The sequence below is a fragment of the Stigmatopora argus genome, chromosome 16 (genome assembly GCF_051989625.1).
Source record: "Stigmatopora argus isolate UIUO_Sarg chromosome 16, RoL_Sarg_1.0, whole genome shotgun sequence".
Classification (NCBI taxonomy): Eukaryota; Metazoa; Chordata; class Actinopteri; order Syngnathiformes; family Syngnathidae; genus Stigmatopora; species Stigmatopora argus.
The window spans coordinates 2,183,551-2,203,650 of record NC_135402.1 but is presented as its reverse complement, the minus strand read 5'-3'; the positions used below and the strand labels follow the sequence as shown (position 1 = coordinate 2,203,650).

Genomic DNA, 20,100 nt, shown 5'->3' with positions numbered 1-20,100 from the left:
CCGTTGTTTTAAATTTATTTCAGTCGCGAGGAAAAGGGCCAGTATAGTTGCTACCGCTAGAGGGCGACATTGCCCCGATACTGATGGTCCAATAGGGATGCGTCATAAATGGATGTGGAACCAAAAAATTGGCATCATATCTAAGTCAGTGTTGATCTTGTGTACACAAAGCCAACAAATGCACTATTTATTAACTTAAATACACTATATTGCTGTGATTTTTCTGAATTCAAAACAAGAGATTATATGCACAAAGCACATACCAAGATGTTTTGTCAAACAACCCAAAAGATGTGTCAAATCCCAAATTTGCATGATTTAAGGGGCATAAATGTCTGAAAAAAATAGAATTTTTTTAAAGCAAATATATGCATTTCCATTCAACGTGTTGATCAGCAGACTGACTTGCGAGTTTCGCATGCCATGTTTTAAAAAGAGGGTACAACATATGAATTGGGAATTTAAAAACATTAAAACAACTATACTTTTGGGAGTATCAGTTGGAGTATTTGTGAATACAAAAGTAAAAATACTGCATCTATCCAACATAAGTATAGGTTTGTACAGTACGCATGAATATACATAACGTTAACATGTTGAATTCGACAAAAGGCACCATTTTTTTCTTTAGATCAAATTTATGAAAAATCTTCTGTCGCATCGATAGGAATGTTATTTTTTTTTAAATGTGTAGGACTAGATAATTTTTTTACTTGTTCCCGAGTTCATAAACGTCTGTCTGTTAATCAGAGTGCATTTTCAGAGAAGATAATCTGCAGCTTCCAAAACAGCCACATTAACCCCCTACCGTTAATTACAAATGCGATACATTTAGACGGTTTTATCCCACATGGCGATGTGAATTTCTGAAGGAATAGGCGCAGCAGGGGTCCCACAGGAACTGGCAGCCAAGGGTACAAGACAAAACATCACACTCCTATTTTAATATAGTACACTTAAGTGTGGTGGTCGAGATAGGAAAAGGCAACTTTTTAATTACATCTAATTTTAAGGCAAAATGAAGTGTGGTAAGAGGCCTTTAATTACCACTTTGTTTGAATTCTTAAATCAAGACCTAGTCATTAAAACCAGGATAATTATTTAGACTAATTCTAAACCTCCAATGTCTTGTTTGTGGATCATTTTGGGTTGGTGACAATAACCTGGAGTAGAACCAAAATGTTCCTGTTGCACCTGTTCCTTTAATATTGGAGTTGTCTGCCATCTTATTAGAGCATGATGACAAATTGCTCGTCTCAAACATAAACTCTTCCAACATTCATTCATTCATTCATCCACAAATATTATTAAAAATATTTTTATACATAACTAACGAAAAAGGTTGTGCTCTATTGAATTGAAGTGAATGCTTTTATTTTCTTTATAAAAGTATAATGAGATTTAAAGCTTTGCCATGGTGCACAAATAAATAATCAAGAAGTGATAAATAAGTAGTCAACATACACGAGTAGTCAACAACGTAAATAAGTCGTCAACGTAAATAAGTAGTCAACGTACATGATTAGTCAACAAGGTAAATAAGTAGTCAACACAAATGAGTAGTCAACATACATGAATAGTCAACATACATGAATAGTCAACATACATGAATAGTCAACGTACATGAATAGTCAACATACATGAGCAGTCAACATACGAGTAGTCAACAACGTAAATAAGTAGTCAACATACATGAGGAGTCAACATACATGAGTAGTCAACATACATGAGTAGTCAACATACACGAGTAGTCAACATACATGAGTACTCAACATACATGAGTAGTCAACATACAAGAGTAGTCAACATACATGAGTAGTCAAGATACATGAGTAGTCAACAACGTAAATAAGTAGTCAAGATACATGAGTAGTCAACAACATAAATAAGTAGTCAACAACGTAAATAAGTAGTCAACAACGTAAATAAGTAGTCAACAACATAAATAAGTAGTCAACATACATGAGTAGTCAACATACATGAGTAGTCAACATACATGAGTAGTCAACATACATGAGGAGTCAACATACATGAGGAGTCAACATACATGAGGAGTCAACATACATGAGGAGTCAACATACATGAGGAGTCAACATACATGAGGAGTCAACATACATGAGGAGTCAACATACATGAGGAGTCAACATACATGAGTAGTCAACATACATGAGTAGTCAACATACATGAGGAGTCAACATACATGAGTAGTCAACATACATGAGTCGTCAACATACATGAGTAGTCAACAACGTAAATAAGTAGTCAACATACATGAGTAGTCAACAACGTAAATAACCAGTCAACATACATACAAGAGTAGTCAACATACATGTGTAGTCAACAACGTAAATAAGTAGTCAACATAAGTCGTCAAAAACATAAATAAGTAGTCAACATAGATAAGTCGGCAACATGAATAAGCGGTCACATAAATAAGTAGATACAAAAACGTGTTACTCTGCCACGCTAAAATGCCCCTTTTTAATGAAAAGTAATTTTATCCACACACAACAAACTCCTTAAAAGGTGACTCACGCCCAGTAATTCCCAAAATCCTACAACTATACAACATCAATTTAATTCAAAGAGAAATCATTTCTTTCACAAATATCTAATTGTACACACGCAAAGGTGAGCAATCTCTGCTGGCACAAGCAACGAGTTTCATATAGTTATCCATATTTGAGTTTGCGCTGGCATAAATACAACTGGACTTTGCCTACGGATTTCTTCTTCTCCGTGCACTGAGCTTTTGAAAGGTGACCTCTTGAAATGGCCCGAGAGCCGTTGCAGCTGACTTTGCTCAACCTCCACTGCTTAAGTAAGGCCCACCCATCCATTATATATAGGAAGCTTGCAGCCCAGCTGGGGAAATGGGGGCTATATCATGGAAGGTCGGCCCATCGAGCCGTTGAGCAGTCCTGCTATATCTTGCACTTATCTGCAATTTGATGTCCCACGAGTGGTATCTCAAAGTAGTCTTACTTGCATGCTTTATTCATGAGGTTTAAGTAGAAGTAGTCCAGAAAAGGCGAGAAAAATAAAAATAAAAATAATTGTGTTTGTGCGGGCACTGCAAAACTGTTTACCTCCATTTTCTACTTATCTTGAAAGTAATTTGACTTGAATTATTATTATTATGTTCGCCCCGGGAGGAGTGTAAAAGGCATTTTTATTGTTTAAAAGCTCCGTTTATTTCTGAATATTAAGCCTCATTAAAACAGGGTGTTTATCCTCAAAGCCACAGTTGAGCAGCACACGACTTCAAAAATTAAGAATTATAATCTCACATTTGGACGCTTTTATCCAAGGCTGAATAATTTAACATTTGAGCGACTTTAAGTGTTAATCAGCGCAATGTTAAAAGAAAAAAGGTGCCATGTTATAATAAAACATCGCTATTTTTATACTAGTATTTCCACTGGTGCAATATTCCTCTTAAAGTTTAAATACTAATTTCCTAACAAATAAGACAATTCAACGCATTATTGTTTGATTGTACCACAAAATATATGCTTTTTTTCCATTTTTTAAAATTTATTCTATGTAGTTGACCAGTGCATTGGCCTAAAACTGAATTATCCTTCCCTACACTCTACTGGATGAAGCTCTAGAGTACACATACTTGTGTGCATGGCTTATATTTATTGTTTTTAATTACTTAAATATTCCTTTTGGCCTCACAGCAGCCTTTGCAATTAAAATTCTTGATATAATGGTGTGGCCTACTCCCAATGTTTAGGCTCTTAAACATTTTTAATTTGATGATTTGAGATTCAGAAAAAAACAATACTATTATATGCTCAATATTCCAATAACAAAAGAAAGCCTGCAATACACCAAATATTTTTTGTCATAGATAATATTTAGATTTTTATCATCAGCAGTAAAAATTATAGATGTTGAATGACCAAATGATTAATAATAATTAAAAAAAAAACGTAACAGAATTTACAATTAGGAAAATGTTAATTAAATAAATTAGCTTGACGGTGTGGTGTGTTGTCACACAGTTGTACATTATATTAACAACACAAAAATATGAAGTCGCATTATTTCAGCCGGCTGACAAGATATTATGTAGTATTTATTAAAATACCACTTATTTTGTTTTCATGAGCCACCCAGTATTTGTTAGAGTCTGACTGCAAGTCATCATTAGAGTCTCAAAACCTGTGTATAAATACATGCTTAACAGTATTAACAACATACTAAAGCGCTATTCCCGGCAACCAATTGCGAGCTAGGCTCCATCCCTGAGAATAATGACTGAAAATTTGAATAAGTCCAACGGCTAATTTCACATTTTCACCTCAAAGCCCTCAAAAAAGAACAAGGACTTTAACAACCAATGAATATACATTGTCCTCCCATTCAGAATTGCAAAAACGACTGTAAAATCGTATAGGAAAGGGGCACGCAGGCAAGGGGTGGGGCTTGCCCGGTCAGGTGGGCTTGTCCCCTCAACGGCAGAATGGCTTGAAAGAATCACTTGTCTTTGCCTCCGTCTTTGGTGGACATGATAAGAAGAACGCATGGGAACCTGAGTTAATGTCGTTCTTTAAAAAAGGTGCAGCCAATGAAACGTGCCCCCTGGGAAAGGTAAGACTTTTTTTCTTTTTTTTCCCTCCATCTAAGAAGCCACTACAGATTTCCTCATTGATAATATTTAAATATTCATCAGCACAGTGTAAAGGTAACTAACTTCTGACTATTTAAACAATCAGCTCATACTATTAATGCGAGCATTAATAAAAGTGCTTGCCGCAATTATAAGAGCATTTTGGGGGCTTGTTGATGCAACATTGAGCATGCAAATTTCAATTAGAATCTGTTTGACTTTTTACTGTGTAGCATTGCAGTGGCAAACACATTAATTAGATGATTTTATTGGCTACGTTAAAGCTTATTGAAATGGACGGACATCTCTTTAAATGTGGAGGCGTTGCGGGCAAAAAAAAGCCACAAATGTTCAAGGCTGAAGAAAGTTTCACGATTGTAATCATTGAATTATGACATTCTCCAAAGAATAACAAAGTGAAGGCTAGATGGTCAAAGCATTGATCGTTGTGATTTGTTCGCAGGTTTTCTGCAGTTTAATGGAGGCCATGAAGAAGCTCATAAAACACAAAAAATTAAAAAATCAATCTGTTATTAATCTCTTCCTCATGTTCTTACTTGCTTATTCAACAAGTGGCTGTTTAATGTTGGGTCTCATTAATTTTTTTGTGTATTATAGAATAGTGTACCTGAAAGGTTTTGCATTATCCTTCATAAAACATGCATACATTCATTCATTATGCATATACTCAATATTTACAATAACTGGAGTGACAAATCAACATATCTTACTCACCTTGGGGGTGTGAGAGGAAACCAAAGAACCCATCCTACTGGAGACCAGTTTAGGGTGTAGTCATCTTAGATGGGCTCCAGCACCCTGCAAACACGACAAGGATAAGCCCTCTACAAAAATGATAGATGAACGCATCTACACATAAAAATGGCATTATGAAATAATATGGAACTATTAAATACACTTAAGGTGACCATATATGTGGTCGTCAGGGCCTTCAAAGCCTTCTCTGCTGGCCTAAGAAATATCTGAATCATATATTATATTTTGTCCATCAATACTTATGAAATAATTCCAAATTGTCTGTTAGCTTCCTTTCATTGTTTTTCCCCCTGGTTGCACTGCTTCCAGATGTGTGTTTTCATATTGAAGCATTTAACCAATCACATTTCAGCAATTATTTGTTGCCAGGGTCAGAAATCTGCCTCAAGGCCACCACAATCAGTTCTGCTGGCTCTGCTGCATTAAACAAGGGTCGATAAGACTGTTGCTTTAACCAATCAGATTTGGAGTTGGCAACACCACAATGCCTTGTCGCAGGTGTAGGGATACGTCATCGCTTTCACCAACTATGATTGGCTAGTGATTAGCCAGAGCTACCAAACTGTATTTGGAGTGAACTGCACAAGCAAATATATTGTTGTGTTGATTTAAAGCCATTTTCAAGACGGACTATGCCAGAAATACGACAGGACAGGCTCGACTTTCAGCATTAGCTTCGATGGCGATATAAAAGAAGGAAGAAAGAAAGGAGGATGGATATTGTGTACAGTTCAAAAGGATTTTGGTGAGTAAAATATGGCTATATTCCTAAATAATATTTTTATTGTGATATCTGAAAAGCTCCAGTGTTTGTATTTAATCACTAAATGCTGCTAGGAAGTGGATTTTACCCCATTTTAGTGCAATTTTTGCCGTTTCGCCATTGACGTCCATCGCTGTCTTTTCCCGGGAAAATCACCCCCCGGCCCGGTTGTAATGTCTGAAAAGCTCCAGTATTTTTATTTAATCATTAAATGCTACTAGGAAGTGGATTTTACCCGTTGAAAGCGCTACGAGAAAATGCACGGACCGCCACTGATATATACACATACACGCACAGACATCCACAATACACAGACCACTGATATACATACACATATATACAGTGTTCCTGTGTATACGTCAAAACAACAGGATCGAATTACATTGTTAGTGACCAATGTGGCAGGTTAGCCTGAATAGTACATGATAGGGATTACATCCGTCTCCCGAATGCCGAGGTAAACATTTCAACCCTGATCTCTGAGGTAACGGTGTGGAAATTGCTCGACATGTTCTCCCTGTCGGTGGTCTTTGCGAGGGTAAGCGCATAGTGGATGGATGATGAGAACATGAGAAAATGTTTTTCCAGGCAAGGCCAAACTGAAGGTGAATGGACAGCACACAATGTTTGGGGCAAAGGATTAATTATATGTGAGGCAGACTTTGTGAGCTAATTTAAATACTCGGAGCAAAATTATGGTTTTTAAGATTGGATTGTGCCGTGTGGGAAATTCCTTTTTAACAACGAGGAAGTGTAAAAGACTTTGCTCATAACATATTTTGTCTTTTCCATATATTATCATTGTAAAAATGTCACTCCGTCTGAAAATAAAGTAGACTCAAATTTGATGTACCTGCCTTCTTTTAGTCATTTTGGACATATTGACAATACGCAACATGAAGATTTTGACAGCATAAACCACAGGTGTCAAAGTGGCGGGCCGGGGGCCAAATCTGGCCCGCTGCATCATTTTGTGTGGCCCGGGAAAGTAAATGATGAGTGCCGACTTTCTGTTTTAGGATCAAATTAAAATGAAGAGTATAGATGTATATTAAATTTCCTGATTTTCCCCCTTTGAAATCAATAATTGTCATTTTTAATCCATTTTTTCTGTGTTTTTAGTTCAAAAATCATTTTGTAAAATCTAAAAATATATCAAAATATTTTCTGTTTTCCACTTTAATATAGAAAATAATTAAATTCCTTCTGAAGTTGATTAAAAGAGATTTTCCCTTACTAAGAAACAAAGCTCAAATAAACCCTTTTTTTTAGATCTATTAAAAAATGGAATATTCAGGGCTTTTGATCCAGTTCATTTAATCCATTTATCAAAAAAAAAATCTAAATATTATATCTAAAATGGTCCGGCCCACGTGAAATCGAGTTGATGTTAAAGCGGCCCGCGAACTAACCCGAGTATATATAAAACATACTTTACATATTTTTCCATTCATTTCATGCCTACACTACATTCAACAAGCGTAATGTATAGATGGTATAACATAATAAATGATATCCAGCATTTTCAGGTGACTATTTGGTCTAGCCGATTGTTTACATAATTTATTCATAATTTTCTTGTCATGGTTCAGGTTCATTGATTGCAAATAGGTCATGACTATTTTTCAAGCGCGGTAGATATCTTCTGCCGGCACTTCTCGTGACAGCAAATCTTCTTGGTTTTAGATCTTGCGCAGAAACAATAACAAAAACCACTGAAGTCGACTTCCTGCTTTTTCCCCCGCGGCTAAGAAGAATGGAATCCCAGAATGGAGAGTTTATGTAGGTGAATTTTGTTCCAGTGCGTGGTGGGATGCTCGGCCAGCCAATGCCTTTCATCTGCACAAATATGCGACAAGCATGCCTCCGCCACCCGCCTGCCTGCCTTATCTGGATCGCTCTCCCATTGGTTTTGCCTCACCGCCATTTATTCTGCTCTGTCATGTCCAACATCCGCAGCTAAGTGGGCAAGCGTTCGTTTCGTGGAAGAAATCACCCCCCACTCATTGCCTACTTTTACGATGAATACGTTTTTTTTCTGACTTTATCTGTATTGGTGAATCCAAATGAAAGTAGTAAGGCATTTTCAAGTAGAAGCTGGTATGGTATTAGAAGAAAAATGGCACTCTGGCTATAACTGGTACTCTGGGGCCTTGTGAAAAGGTGACATGAAGGTTGGATTGGAAAAACAAAGTACAGTATTTTGCAAGTCGTACATAGCCTAACAATGCACAATGAAGACAAATATAAAATATGTAGAAGTCGCATTGGAGTAAAAGTTGCGTTTTTGACAGGGCAATTTTTCATCTCATCAGAAACCAAGCATAAACATGCGCTAAAATAACCAAAAAATTGAGAACTGGCTAAATAGGCGCTTATTATTATATGTTTTTCGGTACTCGGGCGTTTCGTTGAAAGATGTTTGGTCTCCGGACGTTTGGTGGACCGGACGTTTGGTCGAACAGACGTTTGGTCGACCGGACGTTTGGTCGAACGGACGTTTGGTCGACCGGACGTTTGGTCGAACAGACGTTTGGTCGACTGGACGTTTGGTAGAATGGACGTTTGGTAGAACGGACGTTTGGTCGCAGGGTTGTTACTGTTGAAACCAGCTCTCAAAATTATAATCATGAGAGAGTGTTTAATATCTAAATATCTAATATCAAAATATCAACAGTAAACTCTGTCATAATTTGACAGCGAGCGAACCCAGCGACCAAATGTCCGTTCTACCAAACGTCCAGTCAACCAAACGTCCGGTCGACCAAACGTCCAGGGACCAAACGTCCGGTCGACCAATCGTCCGGGGAACAAACGTCTTTCTACGAAACGTCCGGTCACAATGTTTTTCATATAATTATATTCTCATAACAGGCTGTCGGTGGTCAGAGAGAAAAAAAATAAAGTCGCACACGTCGCAAAACTATGAACAAAGTGCGACTGATCTAGAAAATGCAAATTTTGGTCCTCTGAAAAGTGCAAAAGGATGGCAATATTTTGACATATTTAAAGCCACGCCGTGTTTAAAATATGGTGGGGACATTTTAGAATCCTTTTTGGGGGGGATAAATGTAACTTTTGATTTTTTTAAAAACAATTTTGTTTTTTCATAATTAAAAATGGTTATTTAACTTCATAAATGTCTGTCTAAAGCTGGTAAGCAATAGGGAGTCAAATTTAAAATGACTTGAGGTGGCATTTAAATATCACAGCTTGTGGTCTATCAAAAAAAATGTAGTAAAGATAGCAGAATGTCATTATTAGCTTGTGAAAACTGCAACATCGCTCTGTTTTCTTATTCTCTGAGCTCTTCCAGCTCATTTTATACTGTTGCTATGACGATGTACCTTTTTGAAGACGACGGCTAAGCCCAGTTGGGGTGCTTGCTCACGGTTCACCACTAATTATAAATCCTCCATGCTTGCACGTACTCACTGACTTTTCTATACATTTTGCATCTCTTGGTGACAAGGTCACAAACACGAAATATGAATTTCACTTACTACTGCAATGCAGCGCAATTCATGCGGCGGCTGCTGCACTTCACCCACACACTACTTTTATAGGCCACGACATGAGCATCCCATTTTCAGTCACTCTGTTGCTAGATGAGAAAATCGGTTATGTAGGCAGTCCACAATCTATAATCATGTTGCAGAATGCTTATAAAAAATAATGTGCTACAAACAAACCCATATACACACAGCCCAAAAGATCATCAACTGCCCCCGACCTACCCCGTCCAGCATTTACGAATCCCGGTGCCTAGGAACGGCAAAGACAATTATAAAAATAAATTAAAAAACAATACACTTCACCTCTTCAACCTGCTGCCCTCTAGCAGGCGCTACAGAGCCAAAACAGCCAAGACAAACAGACTCAATACTCAATTCAAGTTCTGCACCTATGAGAACCTAATCAAAACTTACAGCTAACCACTTTAGTGACTTCACATGTACTTATTTATGTGACTACTACTTATTTATTATGTTGACTATACCCATTTATTGAATATTTATCGTCATTATTTATTGATTATTTATGTGTTCGCTTGTTTTTGTGCACTTACCTACTTATGTTGTTGAGTACTTATTTATAATTTATCAGGTATTATTATTTATTGATTGTCTGATTATTTGTTGTTGTTATTGTGCTCTTTGTGGTGTGGCTTTAAATCTTATTATATAAAGACAATAACTATACAAATGCATAGTTTCATAAGATTCAGAAATGGTTAAGCAGCCAATTGAAGGACAAACAAAGACAAACATCCACACAGGCTTTGAAAGTTTGGTTCCATCCAAGTCTCAGTGCATTAAGTTAAAACGTATTTTTCTGTTGCTCGAACAGGTTTCTAGCCTCTCGTCAACCCCGCTGGACCAACACGAAATGCCAAGCCCACCAGCGCAAAGTCTGAATAGTATTTGTCATCCCCGTTGTACCCCCGCTGGAAGGATTATGACGAGCCATGGCTGGGTTTGTCTCTCCAAACATGACAGTCTGCCAGGAAGAAAAACCTCTGGCTGTGCAGTGTGATGAAAGCTGCAACTTAATTAAAATGACAAGACGAGTTGAGTCCACTATATCAGAAAGAGCGTGTGGGTGCAGGTGCAATAACACGGAGCCATTTTGACAATACCTAACAAAACAAAACCACGCCAAAAAAGATGAGTATTTCTTCAAAAGACCAGACTTGTAATAACGGGAGCTCCAGTACGGACCATAACTTGGACGTGGCAAAAGCCGTCTTCTTGGGGACGGTCCTGCTGATCTTTTTTGCGTTCGGGGTGCTCGGCAACATCCTGGTGATCCTCTCGGTGGCGTGCCATCGCCACTGGCGTTCCGTGACCCATTACTTCATCGCCAACCTGGCGGCGGCCGACTTGCTGCTCAGCTCGGCCGTCCTGCCCTTCTCCGCCGCCTCCGAGGCGTTGGGCGGATGGGCGTTCGGACGCCCGTTCTGCGGCGTCTGGGCGGCCCTGGACGTCCTCTGCTGCACCGCCTCCATCCTCAGTCTTTGCGTGATCTCCATCGACCGCTACCTGGCCGTGAGCCAGCCCCTGCGCTACCCCGCCGTGGCCACCGGCCGACGAGGCCTGGCCGCCGTGGCGGCTCTCTGGGGACTGTCGGCGGCCATCTCCGCCGGCCCTCTCTTCGGCTGGAAGGAGCCCCGCCCCGAAGACGAGACCGTGTGCCGGATCACGGAGGAACCCGGCTACGCCTTGTTCTCGGCGTTGGGATCCTTCTACGTGCCGCTGGCCATCATTCTCGTCATGTATTGGCGAGTGTACGGCGTGGCCAAGAGGGAGACGGAAGCCCTGGAGAAGGGTCAGAATGGCTCGGGAGTTGAGAGGGAAGGGGTGACGCTCAGGGTTCATAGAGGGAACGTCGCTCAAACGGGGGAGGGGACAAGCACCGGGGGGTCCAAACACATCAAACTCCTAAGAGAGGAGAAAGCAGCCAAGACCCTCGGGGTTGTCGTCGGGTGTTTTGTTCTGTGTTGGCTCCCTTTTTTCCTGGTCTTACCCATTGGTAAGTAACTTTTCTGTCAAATCCCCCCCAAAAATTGCTAACTAAAATACTTTTAATTTTGATACCAATTCATACCTGTCAACCTCGGTCAATTGCTCCCCTTATTAATGATTTCAATTCCCCTTATTAAGCAATACAAAAAACATGCCACATATTTACTCAAATAGGGCGCACTGAAAAGTCTAAAATTTTCTCCTACCAAAATATTTTTGTTAACTAAAATACCTTTAATTTTGATACCAATTCATACCTGTCAACCTAGGCCAATTGCTCCCCTTATTAATGATTTCAATTCCCCTTATTAAGCAATACAAAAAACATGGCACATATTTACTCAAATAGGGCGCACTGAAAAGTCTAAAATTTTCTCCTCACAAAATATTTTTGCTAACTAAAATACCTTTAATTTTGATACCAATTCATACCTGTCAACCTCGGTCAATTGCTTCCCTTATTAATGATTTCAATTCCCCTTATTAAGCAATAAAATTTAAAAAAACACGGCACATATTTACTCACATAGGGTGCACTGAAAGGTCTAAAATTTTCTCCTAAGTGGACGGGGTGTCCAATCAGTATGCACTAAATTAAAGATTCTGTAGATGGTGCTGTGACGCTGACAGTTTGACTGCGTGGGTACATTGCTTGCTGACGCACTATATTTATATACTGAAAGGAGAATGCGCATATTATGCTTTAAGTATGAAAATATTAGCAGTCGAGATGGTCCGGTTTACAGCCAAAATGGTTAAAAGGAGATCGGTTTTACAAAAAAAAAGAAAATTCCCGTACAAAAGTTGTTGTACACAATTTGAACTGATAAAAAAACCGTTGAAAATACGTTTGGTCAAGACTCAAATTATCAGCAGCGTTCCTTGTCCAATTAAGTCCTTAAATCTAAAGTCCCTTGCAGAACGAAGCATAAGCATGAACACAACTGGCAAACATCAGTCGTTAGACGTAATTACAATCTAAACTGAAGTTTCCTTTGAATGCGTTTTGTTATCGTGCAGATTCATCAGATAATCGCGCTAAGAAGTCGCTTTGATTTCTGCAGCACTTTTATCAGCATTCACGTTAAAAGCTACAGACACTTCATTACACAATTTTTTGAAGTGGCGCCCGAAAGAGCCGGCGATGTTGTCGACCAAATATCTTATTAATCAATCTGTTAAGGAAAGATTGCCCAGAGGAACATAGTTTTTCCAAGACGATTCAAGTTACGCCGATTAGAAAATTGAAGATGTTGTTTGGCCGGAAAAAAAAAGGACGCTGATCTATAAAATTAGAAGCAGCAAACTTATTTAAGCCTCTATCAAGAAATGAAACGTTATTTGCATATTCGCTCTGCCGTGGCCGACGCTCAATATTCTATCTTGTTTGCCCTTTTGACCTTTCCCCAAGAAGAATTCGATCGCAAACAGACAACTAAGAAAATGTTTCAAAAAGTATGCCGGAGCAGATTGGACTTTGACTGCGAGATGAAATTGAATGAGCATCTCTCCTATGGATGCCATTACAGATATCAAGCGTACGGTTAATGTTCATGCTAAGGTTCATAGGCTAGCGGCTAGGTTCTCAAGGCGCTCGTGTCATGGCCTAAAAAAAAGTTACCGTATTTTCACGACTATATGGCGCATCGTATTTTTAGCCGCAGTGTCAGTAACGAGTGCTATTTCTGTATTTTAAACACACAAAGGACGCACCATTTTTTTAGACACATATATATTATATATGAATATCTAACCGCAATAGCGCTGGCTACCTGAAGCAGCCACAGACTCTATTTCCGGTTTCCGGTGCGCAGTGACTGCTGGGATATATAGTTCTTGCACGCTACACCCACACGCTAAAAACACGTTTTCAAAAAGGCAACGGAAGCAAAACTGAGTTCGGTTGTACTTTATTTAGCCATTTTACAATTTACTCACGTCATCATCACCCACAAATCCATCAAAGTCCTCATTTTCTGTGTTTTATACGTTCGTCCAGGCGGCCACAATCCATTCACAAATAGTGGCTAGCTTGTAGCTAGCGTAACGTTTCCAACGGTGCTTTCCATGCTTTGTCATGCTGTATTGATGTCGATGTATACAGGCCACAATCCATTGGGTGTATTGACAAAAGAACTACTACATATCCCACCAGTCACTGCGCAGTACTTTGTCTACGGGAAAATAGTACAGTCGGTGTACCCTATCGACTGATTCATTTTATTTTATCGTGATAACAATTTTAGTATTGGTCCATATATAAAGCGCACTGGATTATAAGGCGCCCTATCTATTTTGGAGAAAATTTAAGACTTTTATGTGCGCCTTATAGTCGTGAAAATACGGTATGCATTTCTATGGAGGCAGACCTTCACGGCTCGAGGCGCAGCACACCCATGATAGCTCGAGTTTATTTCTAAGAACGCCACGGGGAAGCTTCTTTGTTGGCCCACCTGTCGCGACAAATGATCACTGACAACTTCGGTAGAGGGTGACGGATCACTCTCGGTAGATGAACTGACTCGAGTTGGTAAAGGTTGTTTTTCTTTCTCCGCTCACATGGAAAGTTGAAAAATTGCATTTTCCATTCCGACAGTTGGAAGCACAAACAGTGCAACGCTCAGACCCGACATTAAAATACATGAGTTAGAAGGTCAAATCTTTCTGAGGGATTAAAAAGGGAGCAATTTTATAAGCCTCAATTGGAGCATTAACACTGATTATAGCTTTTTGCGGTTGGAAAAGAATATAATCTACATAAGGACAGAGTTAAATTGTCTTACAATTACCTTGTTCGAAACCAATCCGCATAAATCCTTCATAATTCAAGTTAAACCAAACCTAAAGTTGAACATTTAATTCACTGCGACTGTCACCAATCACTAGAAGAAGCCCCCCTACCACTAGTTGTACCCGTGCCAGATACTGAGAACCACAAAAAAACTTAATATTCCACATACATAGACAATGTACAAAACAATAATGCTATTGAGTTCCTTCCCTTTATTTTTGGGAATGTTCCAGGATCAGTGTTCCCATCATTGAAGCCTCCTGAGACAGTTTTTAAGATGACCTTCTGGCTGGGCTACCTCAACAGTTGCATTAACCCCATCATCTACCCTTGCTTCAGCAAAGAATTCAAGAAAGCCTTCCACAACGTGCTCCATGGCCGCTGCCTGAGAACCAAACGAGTAAATGCCACCATGTTGCATGTGTCCCCTTGAAGCTTTTGTAAGCTACTCCCAAAACTGTATTAGGATACAATGATCATATCACACATGACTTACTGCCTAACAAGTTGGCCATGAGCCTACAAAACAACACAAACAACACTAAAACCAATTGAAACCATTTATAAGCAAGCTCTGAAAGTATTGGACAGAAAACCAAAAAACGCACCACCACTGTCAAATATTTAAAAAAAACAAATGCCTGAACTGGGATGAAACTGTTAAAATGCAGATGCCAACTTAGTTTATAAAAATCTTCCATCCCAAAATGTCGTCCTCTACTGCAAGATTTTGTACCAAAAAATTCCAACACATCAACAAGGGCTGGCTCTAGAGGTGACTGTGTAGTTCTCTTCAAAAAAGAGTGCTAAATTAGCCAAAGCAGCTTCTCTGTTCATACCTGGAACTCAAAACCAATTACTATACGTGAGGTCCCATTTCTGAACCTCTTGGCCAATCATCTTAAAGCACGTGTCAAAGTGGTGGCCCGGGGGCCAAATCTGGCCCGCCGCATCATTTTGTGTGGCCCGGGAAAGTAAATCACGAGTGACGACTTTCTGTTTTAGGATCAAATTAAAATGAAGAGTATAGATGTATGTTAAATTTCCTGATTTTCCCCCTTTTAAATCAATAATTGTCATTTTTAATCCATTTTTTCTGTGTTTTTAGTTCAAAAATCATTTTGTAAAATCTAAAAATATATTTAAAAAAAAAGCTAAAATAAACATGGTTTTAGATCTATAAAAAACTGAATATTCAGGGAATTTAATCCAGTTCTTTTAATCCATTTATATTTAAAAAAAATCTAAATATTATATCTAAAATGGTCCGGCCCACGTGAAATCAAGTTGACGTTAAATCGGCCCGCGAACCAACCCGAGTCTGACACCCCTGGTCTTAAAGCCTGGCTGTTAGATGAACAATATTGCGATTGTAATGCTGTCTAAAACTGCTACGTATGCATACGTGTGTCTGGTACGTGTCATCGTTTACCTTCAACCTACACAAGGGACTAAAGATGGAAATTAGCTCTCAGCTACAATCTTAAATATTGACTTGTATCTTCATTAACATGAATATATATATATGTTCATTAATATGGGTTGTCCCTTATTAAATAAATCAAACTCAAACTCCTCCCAAAATATCAATTTTTCAAAGACTATGACATTCTTACAGTTTGAACGTGACAATTTCAAAGTATTATCTCCCTCTTCGAAGCTTTTTAGTTGCTATTTCGTTAGCTTGCCGACAGACTGCGATGTTACCTGAACTGCTTATCTCATAGCCAACAGGTGAATACAGAAATTTCCTGAAGGCCAAGTCATTTGGCATTTAAGATAACAACGTACGGGTATACTGATGATTTTTTATTTACTGAACTCTGCATTGACGTGAGGGCGTTTGCAAAAATAAAATTCACAATCCTCCAAAAATGCATAATTCACATGATATTGATCGAACTCACATTTGCTTCCTCTGAGTTTCCTGACCCAAGCCAACTTGCACTTGCATATATTATTTTGCTCAATGTGTGAGAGTGAGTCATATTTATGTTTTAGCAGCTGTTATTTAAGAAGCAATACAAAAAGATACGGGAATAATTCTCCTGACACGAATCACAATAAAGTAAGTCCCCTGCCTAGAATGGATACATGTTTTATTTTGGTAGTGATTGATGAGCGCAATTTAAAAAAAAACGCACTCTTCCTGCTCATATAACTTGAGACAAATGACTTTGCAGCAATGTCTCATTTAAAAAAGGCATGAAATGGTTTCCTCATTTCACAGTTAAAATGGGAACTTTCTGCCAGGCTGCTGCAAAGTCCTTAATTAAACTTTTAAAGGCTCTCTTTCACAAAATGGTATTATAAATTCATTGGTCGCCTTGAGATATGAACAATTATGGCCATTTATACGCAAACGCACATGACAGAAATTCATACATATTTCAAAATGACTCATGAGTGAACTTGTACGACCGTAAAACACAATTTTAGATTAAACGCAAGAATTGTGAAGCTTTTGACAATGAATGGCATTGCGTGAAATTCCCCCCGTAGAAAAGTTGATTTTATGTCGACCACTTATTTGTTTGTTGTTGTTATTTGTACAACTTGTGGTGAAAGCTTGAAATCTCATGACAATAAAAACATTCAATTCAATTTACAATGTTAAATGGCTCTTTAAGAATTAGTACTGTATTTTCACGACTATAAGGCGCACTTAAAAGTCTTAAATTTTCTCTAAAATAGACAGGGCGCCTTATAATCCAAGGTGCTTTATGTATGGAAAAAAATTAAAATGTGTCATTCATTGAGGGTGCGCCTTATAATGCGGTGCGCCTTATAGTCGTGAAAATACGGTAAAAGGGAAAATCTGTAAAAGTGGAAATGATCTCAAAATGAATCATTCGTTCCAGCCTTGGGGGAAATATAAAAATGAATAAAATAGCTATTTTATTGAACAACTGTAGAATACAATACAAACTTTGAGCACATTATGAAGCCATAGAGGACTGACTGCATTGCGAATATGACTGCTCCCCCTAATTCTTATCCAAGTGCCCCCCAAAAATAAAAATATATATATAAAATGCCCCCATGAGCACCCAATCCCAAGTGAGTCCCTCTGCAAATCACAAAAGTCTTTTAACCTTTGCAACTTGGCCGCTACAGTCTTTTAGGATGAAACTTTGAAATTGCCTTTCCCTTGACTTCTTGCTTTCCAGCCAATGGTCTCCTTTTTTTCTGTTTTTTTTTTATACATCTGAAATCCTTGAAATGCTTGACCAAGCTCTCCAAAATGACTTTGTCATGGGCGTTCATAGCCATTTTTCTGTGAACATCAATTTTATCCCACCTAGTCATTCATGAAATGGCCTATAAATTGTTCTGGAACCACAGACTTCTCTTGACAAAGACATGTACAGAAATGCTTTGACCTCTTGAATAGAACAAAAAAAAGTAATACTATTAATAGTATTAATGTATATTAAAATAAATATTGTAATCATGATCAACATCACTTAATGGAGCCCTTTATGTCAGTACAATATAATACTATGTACTATAATATACATGTACATTCATGGTCATTTATAGCCATTTTTTCTGTACTGCTTTTCCTCACAAGAATCATCCTATAGCCCAAGGGTGTCAGACTCGGGTTGGTTCGCGGGCCGCATTAACGTCAACTCGGTTTCATGTGGGCCGGACCATTTTAGATATTATATTTAGATTTTTTTTAAATAAATTGATTAAAAGAACTGGATTAAAATCCCTGAATATTCAGTTTTTTATAGATCTAAAACAATGTTTATTTTAGCTTTTTTAAATATATTTTTAGATTTGACAAAATGATTTTTGAACTAAAAACTGAAAAAAATATTTAAAAAATGACAATGATTGATTTAAAAGGGGGAAAATCAGGAAATTTAATATACATCTATACTCTTCATTTTAAGTTGATCCTAAAACAGAAAGTCGGCACTCATGATTTACTTTCTCGGGCCACACAAAATGATGCGTCGGGTCAGATTTGGCCCCCAGGCCGCCACTTTGACACCTGTGCTATAGCCTATCTCAGCTAACTTTGGACAAACAGAATGAATATGGAATACAACTAATGTTAAGCAAGAAAATATGGGAATGTGTCATATTATCAAACAAAAGTGCATAAAGGAATCAAAAGACACGTTGGAATGCTATAAATGAATATTTCTTCTCTACACTGACAAAAACATCCAATTTAAACCATTGCGATTTATACTATACACTAGATTTGTGCAGGCATGGTTATCATCTGAAAGCGCTTACTGTTTTCAACAAATTGCTATGAATTAAGAAGCAATTACAATAAATTGGTAATTAAAAAACATCAGCTCCACATGCAAGTGAATTTCCATTTCATAATGCTCGGACCGAATCTGATTTTGTAGCAACCATTGCAGCTGTGAAACGAGTGGTAGGAGTCCAAAATAACATTGTTTTGAACAATATGTGAACCGTATGATAAGGAGTAAGCAGCTGGCTGTTATCCTTTACGCTGGAGGGCGGAAAATGAAATTAAAACGTCACGTGGGGATTCTTCCTTGATGTGTTGTGCAATCTAAAAAAGGTCAGATTTCTTCAAGTGTTGAGGTTTGAACAAAAACAAAACAGGGCTGCCATGTTCCAATTGCTTGTAGAGTGGAAATCATGTGAAAAATAATTAGTACCTGCAGTAAGAGACCTTTTCCTTACCGGTTAATAATATCCCTGAGACGCAATAGGAAAGGTTAACCGGAGGCGGCTTGATTGCATTCCCTAAATGGTCACTATTTTTCATAAATAGTTTGTTATAAATACGCATAGGAATTTAATTGTTGGAGCTACTCTCATCATATAAATAACATGACATTACACGCGCTATATATTTAGAAATTGACAATTTCCAAGCTCTGTAACACACCACAATGCATTTAGTTGAACAATGACAGATTTAAAAACCCATTTAAATGTGCTTGCCACTTTAAAATTAATTGGACAAACTAACCTCATCAAAAATGACTTGTTAAAAACGTTTTGCGATCAATAGTACCTTCATTTCATTACTGGAAATAATATAAATAGGCACAATATGAACTTTTAGGCTTTTGAAATGATGACTAACATATTAACAGTTACTGTTCAACTTATGCTACTACTAGTTGAGGGATAAATGCAATATGTAACTTAATATAATAACATATAGCTCCAAAAGTTGACTTACCTTGAGATTGTTGTTTCTATTTGTTGAGATGTGCAAGTGGGGAAGATGGCGGATGTACTCAAACATTCCTTAAACATCAATTTGTGCTCCAAAATACAACTTCAAGTCAAAACTCTGCAAAAAAGGGACTAAGTAACACCTAAAAAAAGAGCAAAACCTAACTTATGGAGGGAAAACATAAGGAAATAATGCAAATAAAGAGAGAAGGAGGACATGTGCTGACGTAAACAAACAATCTGAGCAGACACTGACGAGGTGCAGGTGCGAGACACGAGAGACCGTGATTGGCTGAGGACGCAACAGGAAACAGCAGGTGCGATAACAAGGACTACTTCCACAGAGAATAAAAACAAACAATAATAATAAAATTAAAACAGAAATAAACAAAAGCTAAACTTAAAACTATTAGTTTGAAAGATTGGCTTACATGTA

At 38.0% G+C, this 20,100-nt stretch overlaps 1 protein-coding gene and 1 long non-coding RNA gene across 2 annotated transcripts; one reads left to right on the top strand and one right to left on the bottom strand.

Annotated features, from left to right (window-relative positions):
* Window positions 1-3,592: 3,592 nt before the first annotated feature.
* Window positions 3,593-19,915, bottom strand: LOC144091388 (uncharacterized). The gene is made up of 3 exons (XR_013305671.1): window positions 19,669-19,915; window positions 5,357-5,440; window positions 3,593-4,508 (listed from the first exon to the last, which is right to left on the bottom strand). It is a non-coding gene; the product is annotated as an uncharacterized LOC144091388 (long non-coding RNA).
* On the top strand, window positions 4,513-15,385 carry LOC144090836 (alpha-1A adrenergic receptor-like). Its single transcript, XM_077622696.1, has 3 exons — window positions 4,513-4,602; window positions 10,512-11,693; window positions 14,711-15,385. Exons 2-3 carry the CDS (start codon window positions 10,829-10,831, stop codon window positions 14,908-14,910), a joined length of 1,065 nt encoding a protein of 354 aa, XP_077478822.1. The 5' UTR covers window positions 4,513-4,602; window positions 10,512-10,828; the 3' UTR covers window positions 14,911-15,385.
* Window positions 19,916-20,100: the final 185 nt, after the last annotated feature.